The 27,720-nt window shown below is 38.1% G+C and overlaps 1 protein-coding gene across 1 annotated transcript in view; it reads left to right on the top strand.

Annotated features, from left to right (window-relative positions):
- SH2D1B (SH2 domain containing 1B) overlaps positions 1-27,720 on the top strand; it is a 38,131-nt gene that overhangs the window by 7,904 nt on the left and 2,507 nt on the right. Inside the window, exons 2-3 of the mRNA XM_001369689.5 lie at positions 13,290-13,353; positions 27,169-27,328. Of these exons, the coding sequence (XP_001369726.2) occupies positions 13,290-13,353; positions 27,169-27,328 (224 nt within the window). The remainder of the gene's footprint in view (positions 1-13,289; positions 13,354-27,168; positions 27,329-27,720) is intronic.

Raw genomic sequence — 27,720 nt, 5'->3', positions numbered from 1 at the left:
ACTGCTCTTCTACCTTGGGAAAAAAATATACAATATTGATTCTAAGATGAAAAATAAGGATTTAAAAAATTAGAGCAGGTAGAATTAGCATTAATGGAGAAGGGGAAGCTAGGTGTAGTGCAGATAACTATGTTAACAGGTTGCTCAACTCCATTTTGTGATTGAAGAATTATTATTAAGTTCTTCTATAATACGATAAGGACTTCAGTAGCATAGTTTGGCAATGCCACATGTGTCTTGAATTGTGCAAACAATTACTGATTGCACAGTACCAGAAATTATTTACTGGAATTTGGGAAATAATTAACAAATACTTGCTAATGATGTTAGGAAACTAAAACTAGCATTAATTAATTAATTAATCTAAAATTTCCCTTCATCATAAGCTTCAGGAATCGATCACAGATCAGAATTTATTTGTAACTTGTAAACTTCCTAAGACTTAAAAACCCACTAGAGGCCCTAGCCATTGATCTGCTTCTTCTTGGCTAACAGATGTGATGCCTGCATGCTCCACGATGAGAAATTTGAGAATCCATTTTTGATCAAGAGGTGTGCTGATTGATGGAGATTGGCCAAAACACCACCTCGGAGGGGGAGGCCCTTGGCCCCTGGGTAGAGAGGAAACCACATCATGAACCCCGAGCCCCTTACTGAGATCTTGAGGGATCATTCTTATCCCTAATGCTTAGCATCATCCCAGGATATAGAAAGTATTAACTTAGTGCTTATTGACTGACTGACTGGATTTAACAGTAGACAAGTCATGTTTCTTGGGAATAAACACATATAAGGGAGCAGCATGGAAGCCTGGAAAAACTCTTGGTCTTGTTCTTAAAATGTGGACCTAATCTGACATTAAATGGTATTGTGGACAAATCACCTTATCTTTTTGGGTGTCAGTTCCTTATCTAAACATCAGGTCATTTTTTGCCTCACTTTACTGAATTTAGTATAAGAGAACGTCCTCGTAAAACTAAAGAAATGTTAGTCATCACCAAGAATGTATTGGTAAATGTTTAACAATCAGCTCTCCAGATAAGAAAAAATATATGCCCGACACACTTATAAGTTGAATCTGAATTATTAACCTCTTTTCCATTATTTTCTAAAATCCAGAAGCCAATAAAATAATAAATTAAGTTTGATTTGTATCATGTGCGGATTTCTGAGCTGTAAATGTTCATACTGAAAATTAAACAATTGTCCCTGATTCTCTGATTCAAGGAGGATCCAGTATGCCCCTGGTCACCACTATTATTTTAAATACCCAATGTAGTATAATTTCTGGGTGTAGTTTTCCCCTTCCCCTATTTCTAAAGGGTGTTCTACTATAATGGTGATCCCAGACTGGGTCTTGGGAGCCTGATGGTGACCCTTCTTTATGGAACATTAGTAATATGGCTCATGGAAATGATGAAGCGTGGAATGAAAAAGAAGCTGTTGGTGGCATTACCAATATTACCTGTGCTTTCACAATGAGGGTGATGGAGAAGATTAAGCAGAGATGCAGGAAATGAAATAATTAGATTTTGACCAGGAACATATGGTAGTGGTCTGTTATATGTAGATGTGGTAAACAGTAGACAGGAAATATTAGTTGGTATGGAAAAAATGACAGAACTGTGAGAGAAGAAAAAAAAAGAGCCAACCTCAGTACATAACAAGACTGGATCTTTCTTGTGGGGTTAGAAGCATTCTAGAAGAATGACTGGGGCCAATGGAATGGAAGTCTCTTCCCTAAGGTCAAACTCCCAGGCACACACCTGTGAATTTGTTCTCCCCTGCCCTAGGATGGAAGAATGAGGAAGGATTGGCACTAGTGGCTAGGGGATGGGGGTGGGTAAGGAGGCTGAGGAAGCCCTCTAGCTCTTTAAATTCTTGTTGTTAATTCATTAGATTTCTACTTTTTTAGGATCATCATGTCATGTTCCCCTAACCATAGCCTTCTATCGTGGGCATCCATCTTTCTTCCCTAATTTCTGGTAAATATAATTATTCTCTATAAAGATGATTTCCACATCTATTTAGCTATTCTAAGTTTCTATCCTTAATTCTAGTCCCAAACAAAAATCAGACATTTCAAACCTGTACACATCTCAAATTTAATATCTCTAAATTACAATTAATTACATTTATCTCAGTGATACCCCTCTCTTCCAAATTCCCCTATTTCTGTTCAAGGTATTCTTAGTCTTTCAGTAAACTAGGCTCACAACCTCAGTTTCATCCTTGATTCCCTCCTCTCCTACATCCTACACACACCAAAGCTTGTCATTTGTACCTTTATTTTTTTATTTGAAAAAAATTTTATTTCATTAATTAATTTAGAATATTTTTTCCATGGTTATACGATTCATGTTCTTTCCCTCTGTAACAGTTAAAATTTAGGGGAGACTGAGGCAGGTAGAAATTAGTTTCTCTCTGCAAGGAGTATTATATTTTTTAGAGGTTTATTAAAGGTTAAAGATTAAAGAAAATACAGAATAAGAAAAAACACGTGCCTAGGCCAGAGGCCTAGGCAAGATAACCTCACATCACAGAAGAGATCTGTCTGCTCCAAAACGGAAGTCCAAAAGAACCCAAAAGCCTTTGCCATCAGCTTAAATCCTTTCTCGATCTCGGCCCACCTCAGAATTGATGAGATTACATAGCATTCTGGGGAAGTGAAGCAAGGGCTTGTGGGGATTGAAGTCCAGAGTTCAAACCTCAATTTTACATTCCACCATTTGATCCTCTGGGAAGAAGTCCTTCCCCAAAGGATCATAAAAACATAATCAATTTAAAGATTGCAATAATTTGAGGATAAGAGAAAAAAAAGAACAAAATCAATAATTACTGGACACATTGACAGAAAGCCAGTTAGGGGGCAGTCCCCTTTGGCATGAAAGTGTACATACAAATAAATGTTCAATCAACCACACCCAAAGTTCAATTTTGTGCAACTTGTAGTCTGGAGGCTTCTTCATGGTGGCTTCTCCAACAGTTCGGTTCTGGATTCAGAGAGGTAGCATCTTCTTTACCTAAAAGTGTTCTCAAAAGGAATTTAAACTTTGCAATTTAAATAATGATATTTTTACATTCCCCCCATTAAGAAGGTGATTGACAAAAAAAAAAAAACAAAAGGATCACTTAGGGATGCATGGCTGAGGTATGAGGTATATGAATTAATTGGTAAGAGAAATGAAAAAGATATCAGAAAAATCCAAATAAAAGAAAAATTTTCTGGATGAAAATAAAGACTATCAAAGTCTTATGTGTAAAAATTCCAAGTAAAAGAAAAATAAATCTATAACAGGTTCTTCAATCAGGGCCCAATCAAAATGATCTAAGCAATGATGCATTTACCCAGTCAATAGCCAGGACTACAGAAAGGTACCACACTATGAGAGGCAGAAAAGAAAGGGACCAGATTATAGAAGCCAAGTAGGAGCCAAGGTTTTGGGGATACTCGTCTGTGAGTATCTTCAGGGTGAGTGTGGATACAAGGAAAGCCTATGTCTTAACACATGTTAAACATAGTAAACTCGAGTCTTCACACTAGGTTCAAGACCTTTGTATTGGCCTAGAAGTGCATCAATCCATCCTGGATTGGCCTTTCTTTGGCTCTGTGCAATGGCTCTTGTGTGTATATCTTGTCCTGGAATCAGACAGAATCATTAATCAAAGTCCCATAATTTATTTAAATAATTAGTGGCATCATTTTTATAGTCACAAGCTTTTTGGGCATGCTCTGACAAATGTATTTCAAACTTGTAGTACTGAAAAATCAAAACCTTAATGCTGGTGACATGTGCTTTAAATATAAAAAAGAGAGAAAAAAACTGAAAAAGTATATTGCACATGCAAGAGAAATATAATAATAAAAGAGCTTTAAAATTCAAAAATATAGCTTATAATCATTGACACTCTGTGTCAGTAAAGAAAATATAAAATGCAAGGCTTTCTCACCAAAAATGAGATCCATTTCCTCTTAATATCTGGCCATGTTCACTGTGAGTAGAAGACAAATGAATTGAACAAGTTTAACAATTTTTCATTTTTTAAAATACAGTAGTACAAATATGTAGATATCAATATCCCCAAAATTCTCAATAGCCCAGTTAATTACAATAGCAAACAAACACACTATCATATTTCACATAAGTTGCTGCATGGCATTTTTTAAAAGCCTATGAATTGATGGACATTTGTCACAAGTTTTTACAAACGTAGCAATCTTTCAACCTTGGTATTTAAACATATTTTTAAACAAAGTAAAACTCATCTTGGGTTAAGAACATAATCAAGAAATCTATATATCATTCTGGTAGAAGTAAAATAGTGAGTTGAAAAGCATAAATAAAGGGGTGCTCCTTTATCTTGGAGGCTTATAGGGATACAAATGCCCTGAGATTAACTGCCCCAACTTCCATTCACATACTCAGAAATGTGGGAAGGTTGGGGGTTATAAAATATATTTCACTTCAGCTACTATTGGTCTTACCTCGTGGTAGGGGCAGGTAAAATAACCAGAGATTGTTAAAAAAAATTCCAAAAATCATATTTAAAAAACCCTTAAAATCTTTTGAGATATTTAGCACATTAAATTTTCCAAAGGTTTTATACAATTGTAACCAGTTCTGAAGTCCATCTATCCTCTATGTGAATTTTACAAAGGCAAAATAGAAAGGCTGTTTTTTTTTTTCATATGGGCTTAATTACAATAATATTTGTTCAATAGTTATAGGGGAAAAGCAACAGAATTTTAAAACTCAGTATATTCAAAATAAATTCAATCAACCTTCAGTGTAACATAATAATATTGAATCCAGTAATATATGAACTTAAAATCACAAAGTTAAACCATAACAAAAAATGCAGTAGAATAGAGATTTTTATAAACCATTGGAGTCTGAAATACCTCAAAATTTCCAGTCTTTAAGTTCCTTGGGTTCTTATCCATTTAAATGTCTATTGTCCGAAGGCAGAGTGGTAAGGGCTAAGCAATGGGGTCTGAGCGATCTGCCTGGGGCCACACAGCTGGGGAATATCTGAGGCCAGATTTTAACCCAGGACCGCATGTCTTTATGTCTGGCTCTCAGTCCGTTGAGCTACCCAGCTGCCCCCAGTCTGCTCCCTGACAGGCAGGTGAAGTCAATGAAATTACCAGAAGAGTCAAAAGGTATCCTTTTAAACAGCCCATTGCTATTAAGTTCCTGCTTGAAGAGGTCTGTTTCTTCTCTCTCCCTTTCTCTCTCTCCCCTGCTCTGATACCTCCTCCTGCCCCAGTCCACGTGGAGCCCAGGCCGCCCACATGGAGTCAATACCCCAGTCCACTCGGAGGCTTAGCCTAAGGGAAAATTACCCGTTCTCCTTTCCCTCTCGTCTCTCCCCTCCACCCACGTGGCCAATACTGTTACCAGCTGCTCGCTATGAGTCCTGAGCTATCTGCTCCAAGGATCTGGCTGATGAGCCGGCTGGGGTCACGCTCGTGGGTCTGGGTCTGGGGTGATGAGCCGTCTGGGTTGGGGGCCAGATGGGTGAGACAGACCGCCGGGGTGGGTAGGTCCAGGAGCTGGAGCGCAGACAAGTAGGGCTGGGAGCTGGTGCACAGACAAGCAGGGCCGGGAGCTCGGGCACCAGGTGAGAGGTCAGGAGCAGAAGCAGGAGCCGGAGAGGGCCACAGGAAGGATCTGATCAAGATGGTTTTCTAAAGAGCATCTTGGAGAAATGTGGCTTAAAAAAAATCATTATCTAGGCTAAAAAATTTGAGCAGTTCTCATCCAATCTAGTGGTCGCCATCTGTAACAGTTAAAATTTAGGGGAGACTGAGGCAGGTAGAAATTAGTTTCTCTTTGCAAGGAGTATTATATTTTTTAGAGGTTTATTAAAGGTTAAAGATTAAAGAAAACACAGAATAAGAAAAAACATGTGCCTAGGCCAGAGGCCTAGGCAAGATAACCTCACATCATGGAAGAGACGCGTCTGCTCCAAAATGGAAGTCCAAAAGAGAGAGAGACTCCGCCTAAGGGGAAGACCCTTTAAATAAAATTTTGTTCTCATCCCAGGTGAGAATTCAGTGAGATTAGAGGGCATTCTGGGAGTTAGCAAGGACTCCTGGGGAATGGAGTCCAGAGTTCAAATCTCAATTTTACACCTCCCCCCCACCCCTGTAGCCAAGAAGCAAGTCCACTGGGTTTTATATGTGTCATTGATCAAGACCTATTTCCATATTATTAATATGTGCATTAGGGTGATCGCTTAGAGTCTACATCCCCAAACATATCTCCATCGACCGATGTGATCAAGCAGTTGTTTTTCTTCCATGTTTCTACTCCCACAGTTCTTTCTCTGGATGTGGATAGCGTTCTTTCTCACAAATCCCTCAGAATTGTCCTGGATCATTGGATTGCTGCTGGTAGAGAAGTCTGTTACATTCAAATGTGCCACAGTGTATCGGTCTCTTTTTATAATGTTCTCCTGGTTCTGCTCCTCTCACTCTGCATCAATTCCTGGAGGTTGTTCCAGTTCACATGGAATTCCTCCAGTTCATTATTCCTTTGAGCACAACAGTATTCCATCACCAAAGATTCCACTGTTTGTTCAGCCATTTCCCAATTGAAGGGCATCCCTTCATTTTCCAATTTTTTGCCAGCACAAAGAGCATGGTTGTAAATATTTTTTGTACAGGTCTTTTTCCTCATTATACCTTTATCATAAACATGAAATTCTTGCACCTGACTCTTTCTTTTTACCCCCATTTTTACCCTCATGCTGGGGGCCACCATGACCTCTTACCTGGCCTATTTCAATAATCTCCAACTTTGATCTGCCTGACCAAATCTGTCCTCACTCCACCCATCTTTGACATACCTGCCAAAATGATTTTCCCAAGGTTGAAGTCTAACCATCTCACTTCCCTAGTTTTCCCACTGACTCCCTGCTCCCAACCAGATCAAATTTAGAGTCCATGATTTGGTATTTAGAGTTCTTTATAACCTGAACCCTGTTTTTCTACATTTTCTGCCCTTCGCACATGCTACAGTCCAGTAACACTGCCTTCCTACTATTCTTTTTAAGTGTAACTTGTGGCTTGCAGGCACATAGACATGTGATCAGAGATTTGATCTGGTTCATTCTGTCTCTGAGGGAACTACTTTCCTCCTCTGTGAATTTTGAGAGAAAAGCCATAGCAGGGGTAAGTACAAGAAAAGGTCAGGATTATAAGAAGGTGAGTGATCTCTCCTTTCTACAACTTGTACCAGAATTATATCTTTTTCTTCTCAAATATTTCAAGTCTCTGTTCAGAATGAGGACTTCTTCCTCTATTGCTCTTAAAAGGTGAAGGTAGCCTTCAACTTTCATTTCCCAGCTGGACCTCTTCCACCAAAAGACTATCACATGTAATTAATAGTGAATCTCAGACAATAAATTATCTTTAGTTTTTAGTGTCCTATCTGCAAGGACCAGTGTATATGCTCAGGCTCCACAGGGAGAGACCCCTCAGATGTGTCCAAAGGCCACCAAATCCACCCTCCTATACTGTACACATAAAGATGAGGACTTTGAGGTCTAGAATAATTGAATAAATTGCCCAAGCTTATACACATAGTAAGTAGCAGAACTAAAAACTAAATACAGGCCTATTAACTCCAAAATTAGAACCCTTTACCCTTGTCTACAAATGTGATTCCTTTTGACTTCCCCCAAAGAATTGTATTTTGTAAAGTCTTGCTCTTTACGTTATTTATAATGACGATAATCTTCTTATGTTGTTCTGTTACCATCTATCTCACTTGGAAAATATTTTTGGTTGTTTTTCTCTGTTCATCTTGCCCTCCTCCATGTACAGTTATCTTGAAAAAGTTCAAACAACTCCACAAAATTCTTTTTTATACGTCTTCACGAGACATACAGCATTCCTAGCTAAGAAATTTATTAGAAGCTGTGGTTCTGATAGCCAAATCCCAATTATCTTCTTAACCAGCTATCTCCTATGCAAATCCACATTTCTCTTGAGAAATGAGAAATTCCAACTTTCAGTTGGTAGCATCGAGGAAAATACAAGCTGTATCCCTATGGTTATCAGTTTCTAGTCTAGCAGTTCATAATTTTAAAGGTGCTGAAAGAAAGAATGAATGAAACAGTATATGTCCTTGGCCAAAATATAGACTCTCTGATAACAAAGATATTGTCTAAAATTCAAATCCAACAACCATTTAAGCATCTTCTATGTTCAAAGATAAAGGAGACAAAATACCTATCCTCAAGGAGTCAGTTACTCAGTTTATCAGCAGAGAACTAAGGAGGGAGCAGCTGTGATGAGATGTGAATAGCACAGAGTTATGAGATCCTGCTAAACTATCAGTTCAGCTGACAGTGATGTAGGGAAATATGAGTTGTAACAATTTATGGAATGGCTCTATTGCTAGTCTCATTAATAATGCCAATCTCATTGACCTTTCCAGTGTGGTGCCATGTGCACTGGCCTTGGAATTAGAGGTTGTGAGTCCCAGCTCTTCTACTTATTAATATGACTTTTGGGCAATTATGGAAAATCACAAAGAGACAGTGAACCTTTACAGAGAGATATCACAACAATCCAAGTTTTATTTAAGGTGGTATATAGTGAGAGAGGAAAAAAAAAGAGGGTTGGGTCAACTCAAAATCAAGCCAAAGACTTAAGAGCTTTCCCAATAGAAGTGAGAATTCACTGTAGGAGTGAGATATACTTTGTTCCAAGAATTCTTCTTTTATAGAGTATCTACAGATATAATTTGGGAGCTTCTAAGGAAATTTTGAAAAGTCAATGACAGGGGAAATCTGGAGTTCAGAGGTTGTCAGTGCTGAGATTGGGTTTCAGAGGTTATCAGCCAAGAGTGGGAAGGTCTGGAGTTCTTCAACTGTTCAAGATATCTTGGCTGGGCTTTGTAGCTTATTCTTATCAGCCTTGGTAACCTCTCAACAGAAACCATGGACTTCTGCCACCAGAATTTTGCATTCTATTTCATTACAATTAAACTTTATATAAGGATGTCTATTTGATATATTTTTAATATCTAAAGTCTACAGTTATATTTTTCCACACAACCCATTTTACTTCTCAAAATTGGTTTCCTTTTACTTGTGAAAATGGGTGATGAGGGGCAATGAAACTTGGACCATCTAGCTTGTGGAGTTCTTATTTAGAAAGCACTTTATAAATTTTAAAGTTCAATCAAATGTTCCCTGTGAGTTTGCCTCTTTAGTGCTTCTGTTTCTGGCATTCCCTCTCCTGTCTCCCCTGCTTTTGCACAAGCTGTCCCTCATTCCTAGAATTCCATATACCAATCTTGTTTTAGGTTTTTGCTTGCTTTCTCCTCCAATGCCTGGCAACTAGTAGGCACTTAATAAATTAACTTGAATTCAATTGAATGTGAACTGAGTAATTATAGCCCTGGAGAGCAGTGAGTGATAGGTGAGGTTTATTTTGTGTGTTCCGTCTCTTTCCTCACCACTTAATACCTTTGAATCCAATCCACCCCCACTAGCATTTATTTTATCATCCAGCCTCTCCAGATTCAATGGCTCCATGCTGTCTCATCCCTGACGTCCAAAAACCAAGGCACCTCTGTGTGGAACACAGATTACTTTCTTGGTCCCCTTTTCACTTTTCCCCACCAACATTTCCTTTCAGAGGGAGGGTTATCTAGTGGAAATAGCAATGAATGTAGAGTCAGAAGAAATAAGTTTACTTCACCTTTGTTAGCTCTTGACTTTCATAAACTGGGGCACTCAGAATTGAATACTCAAGGTGTGAACCAACAAGGACAGAGAACAGGGGAACTATCATCTCCCTATTTCTGGAATCTCTGGCTCTCTTAATGAAAGCCCAGTTCATATTAGCCTTTTTTGTCTTCCACATCACACTCATGACTAATATTAAGCTTGTAATCCACAAAAAAATCCCAGATCTTTTTTAGAACAGCCACTGTCTCTTCACGCTTCCCCATCTTATGTTTATGAAGCTTTTTTCTTACACTCACGTACAAGACTATATATTTATTTTTATTAGTTTTTCAACTCATTATATTCAGCCCAATTTTTGAACCTATCAAGATTCTTTTGGATCTTGATTCTATCATCCAATATGTCTTGTGCAGATTTGAGGAGCATATTATCTCTGGCTTTGTTGGTATCATTAAATTGTGAGCTCCTTGAGAATAGGGACTATTTTTTACTTCTCTTAGTATCCCCAGGGCTTAGCACAATATTGTAGGTGATTAATACATGTTTAGTTATTAACTGACTGAAAGGGGTAGAGGTTAGCCTATGATTTCATTGATACATGGAGATCCCAGGTGAGGAAATTCTATCTACCAATGAAGGTCAATACCTTTTCTGAAATTTATGGAAATTTGTCTACAGCTCTGAGAAGTCCATTTACATAGTCAGTAACTGTCAGAGATAGACCTTAAACACAGATCTTCCTGGATCTGAGGCCATTTCTAACTATCCTAGTACATTGCCTCTCACTCACTTATGGCCATGTTGACAGTACAGGACCAAGCATAGGTACCTGAGGTAATTCACTGGAAATCTCCTGCCACGTTAACACATTAATACCATTAATAGTTACTCTTTGAACTTCTGGGTAAACATGGCAGCAGGCTAGATGCAGGACTCTTCCTCTCTTCATCACCTACCGATACAGACTACCTCGAAAAGTCAAAAAATCCCAAATTCATATGAACGAAGGGACTCTACAGTAGGGTGCAGCATTGAAGGAATGTGGTATTTGAGCATTTCCACACTAGAAGTGGGTGGTGAAAAAGTTTCCACCAAAACATGAGCTGATCCACCCTCCCCCACCCCACCTACAGAGCCAGAGTCGGAGCCAGCACACACTAGAATCAGTGAGTGAGTGAGGGTCACCTCTTAAGCGAGTGAGGGGCACTGCTGGGTCCTTGGCAGCTGACTGAGACCTCTGAGGACCTACCCCTGAGAGCAGATAGACCTGAGGCCCCAGCAGGCTGAGGAGCACAGATCTGGGCACCGGCAGGGAGAGAGCACAGAGGGACAGCAAACAGCAGAAGGTGAAGAGACTTGAGAGCTGGCCTCAGCCAAAATCCTTGCTCCTGAGCTCCATACATAGAGATCCTGCCCATCTCACTCATATTTTGAACTGGAAAGGGAAGGAAAAACCACCATGGTAATGGCAAACAGTGCCCAGGAACAACTCCCCAACACCAAGAAAAACAAGAAGAAGGTGTTGACCCTGGATAATTTTTACCCAGGCTATAGAGGAAATAGAAGAGGAAATGCAAATAAATGCACCAAAACCTTCCAAAAAAAAATGAAAATTGTCCACAAGCTCTTGAAGAATTTAAATTGGAGTTTATAAGAAAGATAAACTTGCCTTCTGGCAAGAAAAGTGGGAAATAGTTCAAAAAGAAAATAACAGTTTAAAGGACAAGAACTTTCAATTGGAGAAACAGCTGGAAGCCACAGAAAGCAGGATAGACCAAACCGAAAAGGAAAACCAGTCCTTAAAGACCAGAATTAGTCAACTGGAAACCAATAGTCTTGCAAAACAGCAAGAATTAATAAAGCAAAGCTAAAAGACTGACAAAATAGAAGAAAATATAAAATATCTCACTGAAAAACTATGGGAGTAGAAACACTGAAGAAAAACAACTCCTTGACTACATGGGTTGAGGGGATATGATTGGGGATGTAGACTCTAAATGAACATCCTAGTGCAAACATCAACAACATGAAAATAGGTTCTGATCAAGGACACATGTAATACCCAGTGGAATTGCATGTGGGTTACGGGAAGGGTGGGAATAGGGGAGGGAGGGACAGAATATGATTCTTGTAACCAGGGAATAATGTTCTAAATTGGCTAAATAAAATTTTTTAAAAATTTATTTTAAAACATGGAACCCTCCATAAGCTGTGGAAACAATTAAAAAGGAATTCTCAGCCAAAGCAAAATTCACTGGGCATATTTAATGATTTAAAATCTGAAACAAGCCAACAAAATACAATTTATATAGATGAAGTCAGGGAAAGCAAAGAAATATGACCAGTGCTATTTGAAAGATTGGAACTTTTAATTAATGTCTTCAGACATGTTTCTCTATTGTTCAAAATTACATCTTTGAGATATATCATCGTCTAGAAAAAAGTAGCCAAGGAAAAGGTGACAATATAATGCACTATCACAGTAACTTGAACATTTTCTTCCTTAGGTTAGAGAATTGTTCCTCAACTTTATTCACCAAGACTAGAAAGCTAGAAAGAGGAGGCTTCCTTTGGTTGACTGTGAGGAAAAGGACATATTCAAATCCTGCTCAGACAAAAAGAGTCTATGTGATCCTGAACAAATGACTTAACTTCTCAGTGCCACAGACATCTAAGACTAAATTTCAGAGAATTGAGCCACTTAGCTGCTCTGATTAGCTTTTAGAAAGGACATTTGCTATGTTAGTATAGTAAGAACCATCATACATAACAGCCTCCCCTAAAGTCTTTGATATTCTGTCTCCAAAATACATTCCTAGTCCAAAGGAAAGCAGGGTTAGGGTTAGAGAATTCATGTACCAAAGGGACAACATGGTTGTTAGAAGAAAAAAAAATAGTTACTCTTTGAGTTTGCCTCACCAATCATTCTGATTCTATTTAAATATAATATCATCAAATCCATTTTTCTCCATCTTTTCTAGAAGAATGTAATGGGATCCTTTTATCAAAAACAATGCCAAAAAACCAGGTTAGCTATATCCTAATCTAGTTTAGCAATCCTGAGAAAAAAGAAAGGAAGAGGGGAAAGAAAGATGTAAATGAGATTAATTTGAAATGAACTGGTTTTGATAAAACCATGTGGTCTTCCAGCTGTTTTCTAATATCTTTGTAGTGACTCCTCCTAGAATTTTGCCATAATTCAAAGAATTCAAACTTACTGGCCAAGGAAATGTATACCTTATTCTCTCAAGAATATGGAGGGATGGAGGCACCTAATGGATGCCTTAGTGGGCTGACAGCCAGGCCTAGAGACAATAGGTTCTGTGCTCAAATATAACCTCAGACACTTTCTAGCCATGTGACCCTGGGCAAATCGTTTAATCCCCATTCCCTAGCCTTTACCACTCTTCTGCCTTGGAACCATTTTTTTTTAAAGAAATATGGAGGGACTCAAAATTGGGACTTCCAATTTCTGGATGCTAATACAGCAAAAGTCTTGTCAGGAAAGCACTGTGGGATTGGACAGTATGTTCACTGGATTCTGGTACAGTGTAATTCACTCAGTTATTTTTCTACAGGTTTCATAAGAAGATCTACACATACCGAATCAGAAGAGAAAAATATGGATACTACACCATAGAGGCAAGAAAAATCCCTTAATGCCATAATGCAAAGCCTGGAATAGAGATTAGAAATTAAATGTTTGTGTTATATACATGCTTTATGTGTGCATTCTTCCATGTGGTAATGTTAGGATAAGGCTCCAATCCAAATTCAGAGCATTAGCCTAGTCCCCAGTGACCCAATCATTTCTTCTTCCTTTGAACCTAGAGGCTGTGAACTCGAAGAGATTCTGAGTCTCCGGGCGTCAGAGACAGTAAGGGGCCACGTGTTCATGATCTATCTTTATAGGACTCTAGAGGATGAGGTTATTTGTTAATTGGTCATTCTCTTTGCCATGGAGGGCAAATGCAGTCATTTTCCCTCCTATATCTTTGCATACTGTTATTGTTCCCCCCAAGTCCATACTTTCCTATGCCCTTGCCTTTCCACTGTAACCCCTGGAACGTCTAACCTATTGTTAGTGAGCTCGTCCTTTACCCTAGATTTACTCATTTGTCACTTATTCTGTCTTTTTGTCCTAACACAAACATAGCTCTCTGCATAAGGCCAGGCATCACTGACCACACTCTCAAGTACTCCTTTCTTCATACCCCATGAAGAAATGGGCTACAAGGAGGAAGAGGAGGAAGGAAGAGGAGGAAGAAGAGGAGATGACTTACTCTTTGCTTCTCACTATTACTCACAGCCTGTTCCTTTCCCATCTTTATTCAGCAATTTGTCTTTTTAGGGTCACTCTTTTCATTTTTATCACCTGGTCCACCTGTTTGTCCTAATGATTTATTGACCTCTAAGTCATATCTCCTCCTTCGTTAAGCAGTTTAATTTCAGGTTTACAGTTATCTTTTTCACTCCCATCCTTATTTGGCTACTTAAATATGCATATGCATAGATATCCTCATGAATACTCTGGCCTTTTATCTTATCAAGTTTCTAAATTTCTAGAACCTCCATCTTCACTTTACATCAATCACACTATGGGATAGTAATATCTTTAGGTTTATCATCACTCACTGTTCAATAGCCATAATCTGGGAATCTGAACGTCCTTCCTCTAATTTTAACTTTTTAGCTCCTGATTTAATCTTTCTAAACTTAATCATCTTAGTGTCCCCCCCCCTCTTTTTTCCTAGGATAATTTATTTAATTACATGTATTTTACTTAGTTTCTGAATTTGTTTACTTCTCTTGTATTTCTCTAATTTGGAGTATTTATAAAGCAATAAGTATTTTCAGGTCTGGTTTTCTTTGTAGGAATACTTCAAATGTCTTTTTAAAAATTGAATTTCTGTCCTTTTTCATTACTGGTTAGGCTCAAGTTTGCAGGTGGTTACCTTGGTTTGTATTTTAAGCTCCTTTGCTCTTCAGAACACATCATTCCATTCCCTCCTATGATTTCTAATGAATGCATAATAGTTTAGTGCTTCTCAAATTTCCTCTCTTTTATATTTGAAGGTCTTTTTCCTGGTCTGTAATAAATGATATTTGAGGGGTATATTTGATGCTATGCTAAATAACTAATGGATCAGGTAGTTATCTTCTATTTGCCTACCCTCCTCTCTTTTATACCTCCTTTCCTTCTCTCTTCCAATCGCCCTTCCTCCCCTCTTATTCTCTTCAGTTTCCCTTTTCCCCTTCTTCTTCAGCCTCCTTCTAAGTCACTCAGGGTGAGCTAAGATGTTTCAGAGGAAATATTCTTTTCTTTGTCTCAAGTAAAGGTTTATTGGGGAAAACAGGAAAGATGGAGGATAAGGTAAGAGGGGTGGGATTCCCCTATTCTCTACAGGGAGTGTTAGGTTGGAGGATATTGAGAGAAATGGCAATTCAGTCACTAGCATGAAACAGAACCAGTCAGAGAAATATATGGACTATTGTCCTTCTTCTGCCTTCAAATCAGCCAGGCCGCCTCCAACTTGATTATCCCAAGTCCCAGAGATAAGCCCAGCTTCTTCCTTCCAAGTCACCATCAGCCCCAAAGCCTCCAAATCAGTCACCATTGGCTTGGCTACAAACTGCTTTTCCCGGTAACATTCCAAATGGAATTTTCCTTTGATTAACAGCTGATCCATCACCAGCTTCTGTCCTTTGCATGCATTTTCTTATTATTTCTCTCTTCTCCACAGTCCTTTATAGAACTTATTTGTATCTCATTGGAATTATTAAGACATTATATATCTTGGAGTTTGCAGAATAGTTTGTTGTTGTTGTTGTTTTTTTCTGGAGGCAACTCTTGAATTCTTTTGCTTGGTACTTTGTTTTCTGTGACCAAAAGTTCTGGGAAGTTTTCTTATGCTATTTCTTGCATTGTGGTGTTCAAGTTTTTTGACTTATGTGCTTTTGGAAGTTCTCTAATTCTTAAGTTGTCTATGTATCCTGTCTTCAAGGTCAGTATGTTTTGCTGGCACAAAGATCATGTTATCTTTTAATGTTGCTTCTTTTATTCCAAATTGTTCTTTACTCCTTTGCATTTTCATTTACCATCAGTTGTTCTTTTTTTTGTTTCTTTTGTAAGGTTTGTCACTGGGGATTCAAGGTTTTCCATTCTGCCAACTGTTACTGCTGTTTAGACCATAAATGCTGCTTTCATAATATCTTTTTTTCCTTCTTAAACCATTAAGGCACATCCTGATGTACTTTCATGCTCTCATGGGAATCCATAGGATATTTTGCCTCAATAGGTGTTGATTTTTGTTCCTTTGTCCTGAAAAAAATTATTCATAGATATATGAACTTATTTAGATGATCTAGAAACCATATATCTTCTGTTATTACCACCTTTGCTGCTGATTTACCTGCTTATCCTCAGTCTTTAAATTTCCTTCTTGAGATCTTTAGCAAGTTTAATGTCTTTTTAAAAATATTTTCCTATTTCTTACTTTTTGTCTCTTACCTTTTTGGTGACAGTTTCCCCAAGGGTTAAACTTCAACATTCTCCGACACCGAATAATTCACATTTTGGCTGCTTTAATCTCTTCTCCAAGTGGCTCCTGTGGGGGCATCAATAGCCTCAGCTGGATGTGTGAATCACACAGATGTTGGCTTCCTACCCCAGTTTCTTCTGTTCCTCAATTCTCTGGCTAAGTATTCTTATAGTGTGGCTGCAGTTATGTCTCAGACAGAACAAACTTCTGGCTTTTGGCTTTCCACAGTGCAGAGAAAGGAGGTTAGAGCTGAATTCTTTTTCAGGCCCACAAATTAGCTTGCACAGCCATGACTGATGGGGGAGGAGGTTTTGAGAGAGCATTAAGGATTAGAAATCTGCCTTTGCTAATGTTAGTTCATCATATTGTTACCTCATTAAATTTCTTGTTGTCATAGATTATGGAGAGAGTTGAAATGGCTTTATCTTTTGCATGTGATTCTTATTTTGGAGAGGTCTGAGAGTTTGCTGGTAAACATGCTCTAAACTTGATATTTTTATTCCCCTATGAACTCCTTCTTTCCACCTCTCACTTTTCTCACTGCAGTTCTCTTACCTTGACCTTTTGAAATCTTGACCCTGTGGTTGAACAATTCAACCATACTCTATCTGTTATTTTTAAATTCTTTTCTCTCATCTTATTTCTGTTCATACCTTATGAACTTTTTACCCCAGGCTACCACCAGCATCTGCTATCTCTGTTCTTATTCAATATATTATTGTTGTGACCACATGAATAGGACCATTTTTTGTCTTTAAAATCATTGTAAATGTCTGTATGCACTTTGCTTTTTATTAAAATTAATCCAAAGTGAACAGTGATCTTTTAGTAGTGCTAAGGCAAAATGTACACTAAGAGCAGCATGAATCTTGTTTTTTCCAATTTGTTTGAAATGTGAGCCAAGTAATAGTTTAAGTCTGCTGTGAAGTTAACATTATCAGGACTAATTTTTTTATTTCAGTTTTTAGTAAAAGTAGTAAAAAGTATTAATACGTTAATGGTAATACATTTCTGGGTTGAAATAAATTAAGGATATGGTCCCTAAATGCTTTTAGAAATAGAAACCACAGTAGCAAATAGGATACAACACTCCACAGTAGTGTCAAGAAGACTCGTTTAAGGATATCCTCGTTTGAGGATAAAGAGTAACAAACCAATGATTGCTAGACACATTGACAAAAAGCCAGTTAGGGGGCAGTCCCTTTTGGCATAAGTGTATACATACAAAACAAATGCATTCAACCCCAAACAGTTCAAATCACCACATCCCAAAGTTCACTCTGGATCTTCTGGTGCAGCCTGTGGTCTATAGAGGCATCTTCATGGTGTCTTCTTCAAAGAGTTCATTTTCTGGATTCGGAGAGGTTGCATGTTTCTTAACCTAAAATTAATCTCAAAAAGAATTTAAACTTTTCAATTTAGAATAATTATACATTCCCTCCTGAAGAGGGTGTTTAAAAACACAGGGATCACTTAGGGATGCATGGCTGAGTTATGAGGTATATGAATCAATTGGCAAGAGAAATCAAAAATATTTTTAAAAATCCAAATAAAAGAGAAAAGATAACTTCTGGATGAAATATAGGCTACCAAAGTCTTATATGTAAAAAATTAAAGTAAAAGAAAATAAATCTATAACAGGTCCTTGAATCAGGGCCCAATTAAAGTGATTTCTATCCCACAAGTCTGTAGAACAAAATGCAGTCATATTTCACTTAAGCATTTGCAGCCAAGATTACAGGAAGTTGCCATACTATAAAAGAGAAAAGGGACTAGATTATAGGAGTAAATGGGAGTCAGGATGGAGCCAGAATAATTGACATCATGTATTTTATATAGAGTGTGGGGTACAAGGAAGACCTGCATTTAACACATGTTAAATAGTCATAACCTTAAGTCTCACACATGATTCAAATCCTTTCCATATTGGCTTAGAAGTTCATCAATCCTACCTGGATTGGTTTGGTCTTTTTTGACTTTGTGCTCAATTGGCACTATGCAAGTAGCTTTGTGCTTTTTTGGCACTGCACAATACTCTTTTTGTATTTTCTTCTCCTAGAATCAGACAGAATCATTAAGCAAAGTCCCATACATTTTTTAAACAATCAATGGCATCATTTTTATAGTCTAAAGCTTTTTGGGTATGCATTGTTATTATAGCAAAATATATTTTAAACTTATACTACTACAAAATCAAAAAAGTTAAAGAAAATCTCAGTACTGGTGATGTGCTTCAAATACAAAAAGAAGAGAAAAAATAAAAATAGTATATTGAGATAGTATACTGAAATAGTTTATTGCATATGAAAGCAAAAACAATAATAAAAAGTTTTAAAAATAAAAAACACATAGCTTATAATCATTGACACACTATGTCAGCTAAGGAAAGGTAGAATACAAAGGTTTCTCACCAAGCCTTTTTTTTTCAAATAAAGTTTTTTATAAAGAAAATTAGTACAGCATGTAATGAACTTTCTTTTTTTTAAAAACCCTTACCTTCCGTCTTGGAATCAATACTGTGTATTGGTTCCACAGCAGAAGAGTGATAAGGGCTAGGCAATGGGGGCCAAGTGACTTACCCAGGGTCACACAGATATGAAGTGTATGAGGGCAGATTTGAACCTAGGACCACCCGTCTCTAGGTCTGGCTCTCAATCCACTGAGCTACCCAACTGCCCCTTAATGCACTTTCAAAAAGCATAAAAATCCCCAAAGTTATAATAGCCTATTTAATGACAATAGTAAACAAACCTACTGTCATATTTTACATGAGTGCTGTATAACATTTAAAGCTAATGGATACTTGTGACAAGCTTTTTAGGTGTAGCAATGTTTGAACCTTGGCTGAGATATTTTTTAAAAATCTATTACCATCATCATTACAAAAATGTGGCAAAGTAGTCTAGAAAAAACAAACCTCTGTACTATTGCTGTTGAGTCTAAAAATGTCACCAAGAATCTAGAGATCATTCTGGTGAAAGGGTAAAGTGAGCTGAGGAGTTACAAATGAGAGGTGCGCCTCTTGGGAGCCATCCATGGTACCATGCCCTGGGATCAACTTCCCAGGTCCTTTGGTATGAGGTTGTAATGTCCCATCCATTCACATTTTTACAAATGCAAGATGTGGGGATTATAATCATACTTTTCTTCAGCTACTAAAATGGACCTTACTTCTTGTTTCAAATAATTCACGAGGCAGGCAAAATGGTCAGTCGGAGTTGAGAAGAAAGAAAAAAATTCTAAAAATCATGTCTAAATCAATTTGAGATATTTAGCTCATTAAACTTTCCAAAGGTTGTTATACAATTGTAACCAGTTTTGATAAAGTCCATCCATCCTCTATGTGACAATCTACAAAGCCAAAATTAAAAAAAAAAAAAAGGACTGGTCTTTTACAATATTTTACAATATTTTGTTCAGTAGTCATAGGGAAAAGGTAACAGAATATAACACTAAATTAAAATGATTCAGTGTAACAAAATAGTATTGAATACATTAATATATGAACTTGAAACAACAAAATTAAATCTTAAACAAAACAATCAGCAAAATGCAATGAAATAGAGACTCATTAAAGAAAAATAGAGTCCAAAAAGGCTTAAAATTTCACCTCCAGACTCTTTCAAGTTCCTTTTTTCTATCCATTCAGATTCCTATTGTCAGCACTCTTGGATCTCCCATAGTGAGGGAGAACTCCTTGCTGAGCATAGTGTGAAGGAATCCCAAATTGAATGAATCTTAGAGACTGGGCAGGCCAGGATGGCAAAGGGTTGATTCTTTCCTGAATCTCAAGCAAGATAAGTGAAAGGATCAGTGTACTCATGAATGGTAGAAACTGAAATAGTCAAGTTACTGCTCTTTCATAGAGTACATCATGCTTATAATCAACTTCCTTCTTCCCTCACCCCCCAACTACCCCCCCAGGTCCCCTGCCACATGGAGGCTAATTGTTGCCTAAGGAAGGAACATCCCAGTTTTTACCAGTTGGTTTGTGATTCCAAAGACACAGTGGCAGCTACCAGCAGCCTGGGACCTGGGACTGGGTCTGGGGTTGGATTAGTGATCTGGGTCAGGGGCTGGAGGAAGCAGTATCAGCAACACCAGAGTCAGCAGTGAGGAACATGGGCTCAAGCAATTGGGTGAGAGAAGTGGCTTATCTCTTCTTCGCCAAGACTGCAAGAGAACTCAAACTGAAAATGGCCAGGCCTATAGGGAGGTCAACCAAGCAAAAAGAAAAAAGAAAAAAAAACAATAAACAAATAACAAACATACAAACTGGCAGGAGCACGGCAGCAGCTCAGGTAGAGAGTTTGGAGTCCTCTCAGAGTTTGTGGGGAATGGAGAGGTAGGAGGGCTCAAAGCCTTGGCAGGCTTAAACATTTATATAGGCTACCTTAAAAAAATTGAGCTTTTCTCATCCATTCATGATTGCCAACTGTAGAAATTAAAATGGAATCTTAACAGTAAAAATATTATATTTTAGGAGGTTTATTAAATGATCATTAGAAATCAAGGAATAAAGAGGATACAAAATAAAAACCATGTGTCCATGGCTGGTTAGCTATTTTCAAAATCTCCACTCACCACCAATACCCCTGGCTGCATGCCAAAAAAGAGGCAGGCTGTACTCCTCACTGGATATTTATTCCCATTCTACAGGAAGTATATAATGACAAGAAGTCAGTGGGCTCCTGGGAAATGTAGTTCTTTTTTTTTAGGGTAACAAATTTTCAATTATACAGAGGTGAACCTCAGATGCTTCCAACCAAGTCACTTAACTTCTGACAGCATAGTGTTAAATTGGATAGAGCACTAGACAAGGAATCAGGATGACCCAGGATTAAGTCCTGCCTTTCCTACTTGCTAGCTGTGTCCTAGGGTACCTTTATCTTCACAGAGAGATAATAGCACCCTCCTCCCAAGGTTGTGTGGGTCAAAGGAGATAATATATGTAAAATATTTTGTAAACCTTAAAGTAATATTAAAATGCAATATAATATTATTATAATTCTTTTCAGCAGAAGAGTTTCACCTTCTATTTAATTGAGAAAATCAAGGGCACCTGTTTCAACTGCTTTTTCCCTTAGATTACATTTCAAGAAACCTCTCTATCATCCTCTATTCTTTCCTCTTCTGCTCACATCTCTGATGTAATGAGCTTCAGATGTTTACTAGCTGTGCAACCCCAATTAAGTCACTTAACCTCTGACTGCCTCAGTGCCCTCATTTATAAAGGAGGAATAAACATGGTACCTACCTCCAAGTGTTCTTGTAAAGACAAAATAAGGTAATATTTCTAACGTGTTTTGCCACCCTTAAAGAGATATGCCTATGCTAGCTATTATTACCAAGGCCAAGTTCTCCATTTGTACTCTTGATTTCATTCTCTTTTCTCTTCTTTGTTAATCATTCCTTCTCTTTTCTCTTTATATTCTTCTTTTTTTATTATTATTTTTATTTTTTAAAACCCTTACCCCTCTATCTTGGAATCAATACTATGTATTGTTTCCAAGGCTGAAGAGTGGTAAGGGCTAGGCAATGGGGGTCAAGTGACTTGCCCAGGGTTACACAGTTAGGAAGTGGCTGAGGTCAGATTTGAACCTAGGACCTCCCATCTCTAGGCTCTTCAGATTCTTCTTGACCACTGGCTCTTTCTGACTGCCTACATATGTGCATCACTAAAAACTTTCACTTGCTTCTACTATCTCTTAAAGTTATCATCATTTATTTCTCCTCCCTGTCAGAGTCAAACTACCAGAAATTCAGGCCCATACTTGTTTTTGTTATTTTTTCACCTCTTACTCTCTTCTAAATCTCTTGTAAATAGGATTTGAGATCTACCATTCAATTAAAATTTATTTCTCAAAAATGATCAATAATCTCAACTCCAGTGTCCAGTGGTCTTTTCTCTGATCTAATTTTCCTTGACTTCTCTCTGGTTTTTAGAGCTGCTGACTAACCCTGCTTTCTAGATGCTTTCTTTTGTTGGTTTCTATTTAATGCTTGTCATGTTTCTTTTATGAAAAACCTGACCCCTATTTCTCAGTCTCCTCTGTAGGATTACCATGTCACCCATATCCATTAAGCTCCAACTCCCCCAAAGGCTCCATCTTGGACCCTCTTTTCTCTCTATACTCAGTAACCTCTTCAGCTTCCATAGGTTTAATCATCATCTCTATATAGAAGACTCTATAAATCTACATGTCCAGTCCCATCTCCTGAATTCTAGCTCTCCATTATCATCTTCCTGCCAGATGATTCCCATGGAATCTCAAGTCAAATAATAATTAACTCAACAAGCATTTATTAAATACCTATTATGTGCCAGACACTGTGGTAGATTCTGCATATATAAGGAAGCAGTTTCTGACCCCTAAGAGCTTTTGATCTAGCTGGGGAGACAACTGTCCACATGTAAGTATATATAAAGTAGATTGGTTCTTGTTTAGTCCTGTCTGACTCTTTGTGACTCCATTGACCATACTGTCCATGGAGTTTTCCATATCCTCACAAATGGAGAAAGGCAAAAAGAGAGGTTGAGTGACTTATCCAAGGTTATATGGCTGATAATTCTGGATTTGAGGCTGGATTGAACTCAGGTCTTCCTGATTCTAGACCCAGCATTTTATCCTCTGAGCCATAGAGTTTCTTCCTATAAAACTGATACAAAATGGTTAAAGGTTATTTTGGTAGGAAAATAGGAGCAGATCAAAAAAGCTTGATACAGAAGGTAATGTTTGAGCTGGAACTTGAAGGTAACTAGGGATATGAGGAAACAGTCATGGTGTGGGGGTGCATTATTGGCCTAGGGCCTGCCATGATTATAGGATATGGAGCACCATGTTTGAGAAACACTAAGATGGTCAGTTTTATCTATAGAAGTACTTCTCTGAAGAAAAAGTACATTGTAAGGTTGGAACAGAATATATTTGTGAAGGGCATCAACTGTTTCACAGAGGAGTTTCTATTTGACCATAAAGGTCCAGTAGTGTCAAGTGGTGTAACTAGACCTGTACTCTATGTAAGGAAATAAATGTTCTTTAATCTGCACTCTGAGCCCATCAGTTCTCTCTCTGGAGGAGGAGAACATAGTTTATCATTGTAAGAGTTAAATTACTGTCTAATACCTCAACTATTATTTTTATAAAGTTTATTATCTGACAAAACAGAACCATGTGACTAAATTTTCTACCTGCTCTAAAATCCCTGGTCCATCAAAGTCATGACAGGAAGTAAGGGAACTCCACATAAATTATATCCTGTCTATGTCAACATATAAGGACAGGAAGTGAGTGGAGTTCTGGGAACTGTAGTTTTTAAGGTAACTGATTCAAATTACACAACACCCCTGGGATCCTTTGGGAGACTTGTCTCCCCAGTGGATCAGTTATAAGTTACAATAATTTGAGGATAAAAAGGAAAGAGAACAAAACCAATGATTGCTAGACTAGTCTTCCAAAGGATCTCAGTGTGGGTTGTGAAATTAGAATCTGTTACCCTAAAAACTATGATTCCCAGCAAAACTATAATCCCCAGAAAAAATACAATTCCCTGAACCCCACTCATTTCCTGTCATTATGTGCTAACATAGATAATATATAAATTGACTGGAGTTCTGTGTCTAGACCTCTTTCATCAGCTTTGGTGGAGCAGGCATTTTGAGTAGGTAGAAAACTTAGTCATGTGGTTCTATTTTGTCAGATAATAAACTTTAAAAATATAATACTTGAAGTATTGGATATTAATTTAACTCTTAACCCATGAGTCCTTTGGAACTGTGGTGGGCCATTGTTGACCACAGTTACTAAGTCTTCCCAAACTGATTATCTTTACATTATTACTATTATTGTATAAATTGTTCTCCTCGTTTTACACACTTCTCTTTGCACCTGTTCATACATGTCTTCTCAGATTTTTCTGAAACTATCCCATCATCATTTCATATAGCACCCTCTTGTAGAGGAATGCTATTACTATTCTATCAAATTCATATACCATGACTTGTTCAGCAATTCCCTAATTGATGGGTGTTTCCTCAGTTTCCATTTCTTGGCCACCTGCTGTAAATGTTTTTGTATATATGGGTATTTCTCCTCTTTTTAAAAATATCTTTCAGATATAGACCTAGTGGCATTGCTGGGTCAAAAGAATACACAATTTAATAGCTTTGGGGTCATAGTTCCAGAATACTTTCTAGAATAATCAGACTAGTTTACAGGTTCAGCAAGAGTATGTTAGTGTGTATCCCACATCTCCTCCAACATTAGGGATGTACCTTGAGGAATTTGAACTTCCATCATCAGGTGGACAGCTTCACTGACCCTGATTCTACTCAAGTCAAAGCAATGAAGGGGTGAAAAATGATTCATAACAGGGTCAATAATCAATAATAGTCAATAAATATTTATTAAGAATCCACTATGTGATAGGTATTGTGCTAAGTGTACAAATTAGAAAAAGATTTGAGTGGTCATCTCTGTGCAGATAATTTCTAGTTCAGTAGCTCCAGTATTTAATCTCCCATCTAAACTCCTGTTTCGTATCATTAATTCTCTGTTGAATATCTCTACCCGGATGTCTGATAGAGATCTCAAACACTGGAAGTTTAAAAAGGGAACTCATTTCTCATCCCACCTCCATCCCCAACCTCTCCTCCTATAAACTTTCCTTTTACTGTTAAAGGTACAACCAGTACATTCCAGTCACCCATGATGGCAACTTTGAAGGTAGTATAACTCTTCCTTTTCCTATACTGCCATATCCAACCAATTACCATGTCTATTGTAAGGTATTAAAATTAAGGGTCTGACTATAAAATATGTGAGGATTCTAAAATAATCCCGTGGTTGCCAATTTAAAATATTATAGCTCAAGTCAAAATGACTTAATAGCTTTTATTTACAAAAAGGGTGGAAAGAGTGAAAGTAGAGAAATACAAAAAGAAGGTAAAGAAGATGTCTACCCCATCACACTAAATATTGCTCTGGTGCTCGGCTCAGCCCAGCAGGGCTTATTAACCCTTGACCAGAGGACCTGGAGTTCCACCCACATGACCTCTTCCAAGAAGGGAAGGCCTTTCTGAAACTAATCTCTCTCCAGACACCAGGAAAGGAAGGCCAGCTACTCACTCACTCAAGAGGCAGTCCAAATCCCAAGTTATCTCCAAGAGGCAGGGTCACCAGTAAAAGATGACTATGGAAGATCAGGACTTTTATAGTCCTTTTAGTCCCTTCCTGTGGAAGATGCATGAAGAAAGAGAGGATTTGCAGGACAAGCCAGGCATGCAGACCAAGCTGGGGACCTGATCTGCAAAATCAAGGTGCAGATTTCAAACGGAATGTTCCCAGGAGGAGGTAATTGAAGCTGGCCAGGGGAGAGGATCTGACTTTGGCTCTCTGGAGTGACTGACCAAGAGAGAAATCTCTTCTCTGGGTTTCTGATCAAGAGAGACTGGATTTTTCCTGACTTAGGTAGAGAGAGAGACCTTTGTGGCTTTGACAGAGTCTGGACTTGAATTACTCAAGCAGAGATTATCTGACTGAAGAAGAAAGAAGATTTAACAGTTGTCCTCCATCTCTCTGGCTGTCTCTGTGTCACAGCTGTGACAAGACTGACAATTTCCATAATCCTCATAACCCTTACTTGTAGATTAGGGACAAACCTCGTCCCTCTCATCCTCAATCCCCATCCTGTTGTTCCCAATAAACCCCTTTACTTGAGAAAGGAAGAGTGAAGAATATTTCTCTGAAATCTCATAGTTTCCCTGAGTTACTTAGAAGGTGGCTGACTAAGATTGGGGAAGGGGAAAGGGTGGAGACTGGGAGGTGAAGGGAAGAGAAGGGTAGGAAATATCTTGATTTATTAGCCATTAATGATCAATAGGCAGCTCCAGAGCAACCCCTCTAGCAGTTTCTCTCTCTATATCTCTATCTCTCAGAAGCACTTCTATCTCCATAGCAAATAGGCATCCCTGAAGGTTCCCCTAGTCGCTCTCTAGTCTCAAGCCAGAGTATCCAGTCATTGCAATCAGAAATAGTTTCCACAGATAGTATCTATTTTATTACATTCCCTTCTTCACAGGTGCCAATAACAGCTTACAAATTGCTTCGAACTGCCCAGTGACTACGGGATTCACACCGTTCATCCTCTGAAGGTGTTAACTCTCATCATAGAATTCACGAGTTTCTGATTGATTGATTAAAGGGTTGAGCTCTCCAACTATGTGACTTGTGAATTCTCTTACTTGATGGCTTACAAAATGCTAAAGAGGGGTATTTTCAGTTTGGGTTGATCATTTTAAAAGATGCTGATGATAGACAAAGAAAGTCTGATTTACACTTCACACTATCCAACCCAACCTACACAATATGTCTCTCATCGGTCTCCTTTTTTCCACTCATATATCAACCATTGTAGTTCAGCTCTCTAGCTCTTAGCTGGACTCTTGTTATTGTCTTCCAATTGGTCTTCCTCCTTCCATTTTTAACTCCCTCCAAGACATCATCCACACAATTGCAAAAATGGATGACTACATTAGCTAATATTAGACAGTGAATGGTTTTTCCTATTCAATTCAACGAAACATTGTGAAACACCTGTTGTGTTCAGAGGATCGTGCTAGGCATTGGGGAGACATACAAAATTTGGATGGAACACTATTAGTCAGTTCCTTTATGAAACTTTCAGTCTAAGAGGAGCGTATAGGACGGAAAACCTTTCCTGAATGGTTTATTGGTTGATAACTGTTGACTGTTTACTTCTCCCATGGCCACGTTAGGGCTTTAATCTTAAATATATGTGCTTTAATATAGGCACAATTCTGCTGGCTCCTTGCCCTCTTTCCAATCTGTTTCCCCTTAGAGGGGACCATTCAGTAGTGTGACAGCACTGATGGCTCTGTTCTCTATCCTTACAGACAGCAGAAGGTGTCAGAAGGGAATTATTTCCAAATCTAAATGAACTCATCTCCAAATACCAGAAACCAAATCAAGGACTAGTGATTCGTCTCTGTTACCCAGTAGAGAAAAACAATGTATATCAGAGTAGTACCAATCTACAGGCTGCTTCAGTTTATGGTAAGAACCCTTGTGGTGAAAAAAACAAAAAAACGAAAATCCCCACTTAAAACAAATAATCTCTTGGATATTGAGAGAATTGCTCCAGGCTCTGGTAAATTTTAAAAGAGTTGCCATTTCCTCAATTCAAAATGAAGATGATAGCCTCACGAGCAGGTCACAGGCTCCATGGAGGAAGGCTAAGAGGTGGAAGGTCCTGGGTTCAAATTTGATCTCAGACACTTTCTAGATCTGTGACTGTGGGCAAGTCACGCAATCTTAATTGTCTAACTGACTGCTCTTCTGCCTTAGAACCAATACTTAGTCTTAATTCTAAAACAGAAAGGAAGTGTATTAAAAAATTGATAATAGTCTCATTTCCTGGGGATTAGTTAGGTCTGTGTTTGTTTCAA

This window comes from Monodelphis domestica, chromosome 2, assembly GCF_027887165.1.
Source record: "Monodelphis domestica isolate mMonDom1 chromosome 2, mMonDom1.pri, whole genome shotgun sequence".
Taxonomy (NCBI): Eukaryota; Metazoa; Chordata; class Mammalia; order Didelphimorphia; family Didelphidae; genus Monodelphis; species Monodelphis domestica.
This window is presented reverse-complemented; position numbering and strand designations above follow the sequence as displayed.